At 40.3% G+C, this 7,044-nt stretch overlaps 1 protein-coding gene across 1 annotated transcript; it reads left to right on the top strand.

The window, feature by feature from the left end:
• Positions 1-247: 247 nt before the first annotated feature.
• On the top strand, positions 248-1,320 carry LOC147445831 (large ribosomal subunit protein eL31-like). The gene is made up of 2 exons (XM_086525209.1): positions 248-405; positions 952-1,320. Exons 1-2 carry the CDS (start codon positions 323-325, stop codon positions 1,226-1,228), a joined length of 360 nt encoding a protein of 119 aa, XP_086381335.1. The 5' UTR covers positions 248-322; the 3' UTR covers positions 1,229-1,320.
• Positions 1,321-7,044: the final 5,724 nt, after the last annotated feature.

Below are 7,044 nucleotides of genomic sequence, written 5' to 3'. Positions count from 1 at the left end.
CTTTCACCTCTCTCTCTCTCTCATCACATTTTTATCTCTCTCTCTCTCTCTCTCTCTCTCTCTCAGTCCCTATGCGGTCGCCGGAGTTGCAGAATACACTGCCGGATGAAGGAGGAACTGCCTAAAAAATTAAACATTCTTTACCATAGGTGTTATTTATTCCTCAAATGTCTTGGCGGCGGTTAAAATGGCCCACGCAAATGTGAACGCGGATTCCACGAGAAATTGAAACGTGGAGAGTTAGGGTTTAGTAAGAAGTCAGGCAAAGTATTCGTCCAGGGGTTCTCTTTCAGCTTCCAGCGCGTGCAAGTGGGGAGACACGATGGTGGAGAAGGGCAAGAGTCGCAAGGACGAGGTCGCCACTCGCGAGTTCACTGTGAATCTGCACAAGCGATTGCATAGCTGGTACATCTTTCTCATTTCATCCGTCACTTCGTATTGTTTGCCCTTGTAGATCCACAGAGTATTTTCACCAGATTGCTGCTACATGGACTACTGTGGTCGCAATGCCTGTGCTCTGTTTTATTTTCAATTTCTTCGGCAAGGCAATTCTGCGGGAGTTTATGGTGGCCCCGAATCGCTTCCGCTGGCTGCTGTGTCCGGTTAGGTCACTACCTTTACATATACGCAATGCGTGATGCTCTTTGCTTATGGGCAAGGGCCCGTAGTGTCTCACATCTCCCAGTCCTGGATTAGGTCGTTCTGTTGTTACGGATGCGACTGTGAAAAATCATGCAACCGCGATAAAAAAGCTCCGGATGCTCAGTCCTATCCTCGTCATTGAGCGCCTGATATTCCTTTAGGGTTTTTTCCGATGGCCAAATGGGGATTTTTTTGGCAGTTACCGTTTCCTGCTGTCTACTTCCAAGCATTCCATGAGCACTTGAAACACAGCTATTTTGCCTGTTTGCTCTGCCAGTTAATTTAAGCTAGTTTTTGGTCTATCTGCAGCACCTTCAAGAAGAAGGCCCCTAAAGCTATTAAGGAGATCAAGAAGTTTGCCCAACAAATGATGGGGACCTCAGATGTGCGTGTAGATGTCAAGCTAAACAAGCACCTATGGAGCCGTGGGATCAGGAACGTGCCCAAGAGAGTAAGGATCAGGATTGCAAGGAAGCGTAATGTGGAGGAAGATGCAAAGGAAGATCTGTACTCTTATGTAACAGTAGCTGAGGTACCACCTACTGGATACCGAGGCCTTGGAACCAAGGTTATTGAAGAGGATTAGGGTGTAGTTTGACTGCTGGGTGGTTTCCTTGCTCAGCTCAAACACCTATTAATTTTGAGCAATCTTTATATGAAACCAAATTTTGAAGTTTAGGTTTATGTCAGTCATTTGCTGAAATCTTCTGGTTGAGGCAACTGTTGTTGAGAGTTAACAAGTTGACCTCCTATTGCTATGTGGGTGTGAGGTGGGATTTTTTTTCTGGATTTGGAAGTCATTGAAAAAGTCACCTGAAGGCTGAGCTCGATGAGGCTATTGCACATGTAAGTGTGGAAAAGTTTTCTGCATCTTCGTAGACTAAGGTTGTCTGATTTACAAGCTCTTGATCTGTGGTTTGTGCTATTCTCCAATGTGGTATACTTCATTTTAGTTTGGAACAGGCTTTTTGGTTGTTTGCACGGTTGCCTTATGTGTACCTTGAAGTCTGCTCTGTTGGGTTTCCTGTTATTTCTGATGGCATTGTTAGTTCTGATATTTGATCTGCTGTTGCTGGTTATGTTTAGAAGGCCCTTACCAAGCTGACCTGCAAGTATCCTAATGTCAGTCAATTCTGATATTTGTTCCCTGTTCTGCTGTATTAGCTAGTTTGACGAGTAATTGTGCACCTTCTTAATATTAAGCAGAAGTAATTGGAACCTTGAGCGCTCCAACCTCCCTGAATGCCAGCTGTAACGAGTATAGTCAACTCTTGGTCATGTGGAATTCACTTATGATTGGCCATAGGTTTAATGGTGGCAAAGGTATGACTTCTGAGGATGCCTGACACTAGGAAGTGTAATTAATGTAGCAGTCGAAGTGTGAAGCAGAACTTTGCGGAGATTTCAGCCTATACGTCACTGTCTCTATACATCATTGTCTCCTTTGTTATACTATGCTTTGTCTGAAGATAAGTCATTGCCTCTACTCTGGAACATATCTGGCTGATGGCTAGATAATTGGTACATGATACTGCAAAGCTCTCCCTTACAGTGAAACTCTTGGAGTTCTAGAATGCTGCTTCTTGTGATTGAAGTGTGTATTCTTTATTGCATAACGCACTTTCCACGTGTCCGAAGTTCAAAACGGGTAACTTGAAAGTGGATAAGCCAGTAGGCATCCCAAATCCTTGCCTTATAGCACAAGGAGGCTGGGTTGTTTTGTGGGGGGTATTGTAAGGTGGTAAAGTTACCTATGACATAGAAAAAGGGTGTCCATAGTATCTACATAATAAGTTTAACATCATCCTACCACAGTAGGTGCTTAAAAACTAGAAATAAGTGGGCATAATCTTAAGCGGAAGGGTTTCTAATAGTGAATGGCTGAGTTTTTGTAGAAAGGAATTGTTCTCCTTTGCATCTCATTAGGGTGGAAGTCCCAACTTGGGGATGTTGAGATTAGGATGTGGAGTGCTCTTTGAATTGTGGATCATTTATAGCCCGAATGGGTACAAAATGATTCCCTGAAGCAAGCCATAGTAACAAATCTTCGTGTCATACATGGCAATGTACAAGAGAATGCATATGACCTCTTTCAAGTCGCATGTAATGAAAATGTGTTCCACATGTAAAATCGTCGAGGGGAGTTGTAGAAAACGAATGTCAATGGGGTGTGTTTGGCAGGTATAGTGTACGATCATCCACTTAGCCGGACACTTAGTTGGACACCACATTTTTATTATATATTTTTACTCTGTTCTTTTCAATGTTGGCGGTTTGTAGCATTATTGTTTGGCATTAACATAATTTGTCAATACTTAAGAATGTGACTTTGATGAGGTACGGAGGTTTTTTTGACTTTATCATTCCTCAAGATGTGATCTTCATAAACTCAACAAGCAAATCACCACTCAATTATCAAAAAATTTGTTTATTACTTTCTTACCACTCTAAGTCCATATCATTTTGTCGACGAAATGAACTCGGATTGTTGTGAATCTTTAAAGGAAGCTTTAGTAGACTTAAATGAATAAATCTACAAAGTCTAGTCACATTATGACAAGGTACATGGATCTTGATTCATCACGACTAAAGTCTCAAAAACAATAGAATGTCTAAACAAACCTCCCGAAGATCTAATAACATTCTACTATGGTCAAAGCGTCGAAAAACAACGATTTAAATACTCAAATTTGAAGATTAGTCTTGTAGACGATGTTGGATGCATTTTTGCAACACAACGTTTTTTTGTTAATTTGTACATACGGACATGATGCTTGATGTCAAAAGGATGTGGGTTTTTTTTTTGGTGGGTTTTTTGTTTGCATTAGTCAAAACACATGTATATGCAAGGCAAGTGGAGCGTCAATTGTTGGGTTATTGTACGTGTCCATTAATGAGTTTTTGGAATTGAGACTTGTATATAAAACTCATGTACAAACTTAAAAAAGTTCAATCAGTCAATTGCAAGTTTTAGCTTGTTGTGTCTCCTTGATGGTTTCTAATGCAGTTTTTGCTCTTGTTTTGTCTTCTCTACGCGTAGTGCTGGAACAACTCTATGTTCGCATCAATTTTGCATGTAGTGGCATGTAGATTCAATTTTGATCATCTTGAGCTTTTTCGTCAGTCATTCTTCAAGCTTTCTTCCAAGCTTTAAAGTGTCCCAATTGGAGTTGTGCTCTTCAAGTTACCATTAGTTCTCTGTAGGGTTATGGTTATGGCAGTGTAGTGGCAAATTGTGTGCAAATAGATTGGGAGGGCATGTATCTATGGATTGTGGAATTGATGTTGAAGTTGTGGATTTTTGATGTTCAATTGTGAAAGGGGAGGGAGGTCCTTGTCTTCATATGCATTGGTCGGCGTGTGTTGTAAATCCGTGCTTTGATGGTGGTTTTGTTCTTACGTGATATGATCTTCTGGGTGAAAGTGTGTTTGTAAATTCCCAAGGGAGCATAGGCGTTTTGGTTGGGGTTGGAAGGCTACGAAAAGGAGATATAATAAACCCAACCTCCTTTAGTTACGGCTTATGAAATGGTAAGACATACTTTTCTTACACACTTTCAACAAGTGGAAGACCCACAAAATGTATGGTAGTTTATTCAAGGATTGGTACAGGGTGAAGGCCGGATCATAGAAGAGTTTGTGAAGGCATTCGATTCGTTATGGACAAAGTGGTGCACATCTTTGGGGTTGAAATTCCTCCAGCCATGTTGAAGAAGGATAGGCTTCTTGCAAGTTTAAGGACTAGTCTACGCTTGAAGGTGAAGCTTAAGTAACCAAGGACCTTTGAGGAGACAATTGAAACTGCAAAAAATAAAGAGTGGAAAGCGAAGTGTCTTCATCAAATTGGAAACAATGTTGAGTCAAAAGTTGAAGCGAAAGCTGTAGAGAAACCAAGGGTCCTTATCAGAGAGCCAGGTTATAATCAACAAGCTTCGCATGATGTGAATGCTTTTTGTAAGAAGATGCAAGAGGTTGTAGGTCTTATAAACAATTTTAGTGTGCATATGATGGGAGGTGGAAGAGGTCAAAGCTATGGATATGGTTGTGGTTATGGAAGCAATGAGGGATTTATAGGTGATAGAGGAAGAAACATGGTTGGAAGAGGGGATATGTTTCAATGTTATAATTGTAGTGAATGGGGTCATAAAAGCCCTCAATGTGACAAGCCAAAGAGAATGGGTGGTGATATGTTTCCTCTTTCCTTCACAAATTTGTTCTCGAGCTCAAGATTATGGTATTGAGATTAAAGGGAGAGCAAGGCCAAGTGGTTTGACAACTGAAGAGAAGGGAAAAACAAAGATGGTAAGCATAATCCGTTTGGAGAAGAAAGAGGATGATTTGGGAGCTATAGTTATGCCTGTAAGAAAGAGGCTTACAAGAGATCATGACATGAGTGATACATATTAGAATGCATCCGAATTTCCTTTGGGAGAAGGGCAACCAAATTATAGCTTAAGAGCTGATTTGGTGAGTAGAAAGGTTGATATTACCTTTGGCCAACTCATGGAGATGTCTTAAGTTAAAGATGCAATGGAAGTAGGAGCCTACAAGGGGGTATGTGAGAGTCCTCTTTTTGAATGAGCTACCTGATATATGCCCTACTGCGGATGCATGACATAAGAGAAAGCGCATTGGAGAGGCGTATATTGATGGACGTGCACATGTATGCGTTACTAATCAATCTTGTGTATCAAAGTTACTAATCAATCTTGTGTATGTGTTACTAATCAATCTTGTGTATCAAAGTTGGGACTCAACATGGTGAAGAATTCAGGTTTTTGCATAAAGCTTGCCAACCAATCAAGGGTGAAGTGCTTGGGACTTATAAAGGACTTGGAGGTGGATGCATTCGATGTTAAAGTGCTGGTCAATTGTCATGTTATGCACGCGGGTATTGGTGCTTTCTTCTCATCCTTGGAAGACCATGGGTACAAGCAACCAAAGTTGTATAGGATTGGGGACATGGTACCATCACTCTCTACAATAGAAGGAGTGATAAGAAGAGGTTTGACATGGCTAGCAAACAATTTCTGGATGCTGATTTTGATGAGCAAAGTGATGAAGAAGAGTACTCAAGTGAAGAAGAAGATAAAGGGGATGATGGCAGCGAGGTGGAAAATAGTAGCGATAGTGATCCTATATGTTTGCTCCTTGTTTCTTGAAGAAGAGCATGATGGGAAACAAAGATTTCTTGGCCTTCTGGAGAATGAGGATATCTCTGGTCCTCATGAGCAAATTGGAGAGTTGATGCAACCCAAAGTTCAACCTAATGTCAAACAGGAGCTGATACAAGGTATACTGTCTTCCGACTTGACTAGCCATGAGAAGGGTGAGTACCTACAAATGATGGAGGAATCCCAATCTCCAAGCAATTATATCCGAGCGCGTAGTTAAACCGAGCAAACTAATTCAAATAAAATGAAAACAATCAAACCCATTGTTGTTGACTTTCAATAGTTTACAAAAAAATAATGCTTACAAGGCAGTCAAAAGATTCAAAACTCCATTCTATAAAGTCCTTTGATGAAAGTTGCCAATAAATCTAAATGCTAACAAAAAATAGTTGCAATGGTCCCCAACAACATGGAGTTGAAATCCCACATGTTAGATCAAGATTCTCGTCATCGAGTTTAGCACTCCTATCACCAACCATCCCAAAACAAGTCATCTTTCTAACTAGGTGGAGTTCTTCTTATAGCCCAAAGTGTTCTTTGAACATTTGCCCCATGCCGATACTCACAAACTTCGGACATAGTTTTTGCTTGCACATTAGGCCCTACCATAGGCTCAATTTACTATCACATATTCTGGTTTATGACATGTGCTCCACATCAACAAATATTGGTCGCTTCTTTTTAACACTCTTCTCATAAGGGAGCTCTATTCATCTTAGGGGTTTACATACTCGTCTCTAACATTGAAGAGTGTGTCAAATTAACCAGTGATTTGGTAGCTGATGCAATTGATGGTTGACTTAAGAACCTTTGTACAAGATCATAAATACCAGGACGAGTAGCAACCTTGCTCATATTAGCACCCTTGCTCATATATAGAAAGGACAATCAATTGACATTAACACTTGGAAATGACCAGAACACCTATTAAAGTAGATGGCATTAGGAAAGCAATCACTATTATAGGTGACCATAGATAGTGATTTGATAAGCCATTGAAGTTTCAATGTCCCACTAGGACGATGCTCCTTTGACCTGTCAAATATGACAAGAGCTCTTAGAAGGTATCAGGGGGTGCTTTAAAATGACATTGAAAATTGCACTCTAAAAATACTTTACTGAGTAGAGTGGGTCATTTTGTATAACTGAAGTATATGATAAATAAAAATAAACCATATTATGCAGTTATTCACATTGATTAAAAAATGGGCATGCATTCAAAGAATAA

This window comes from Adiantum capillus-veneris, chromosome 12, assembly GCF_014529385.1.
Source record: "Adiantum capillus-veneris isolate H3 chromosome 12, ASM1452938v2, whole genome shotgun sequence".
In the NCBI taxonomy this organism is placed as follows: domain Eukaryota; kingdom Viridiplantae; phylum Streptophyta; class Polypodiopsida; order Polypodiales; family Pteridaceae; genus Adiantum; species Adiantum capillus-veneris.
This window is presented reverse-complemented; position numbering and strand designations above follow the sequence as displayed.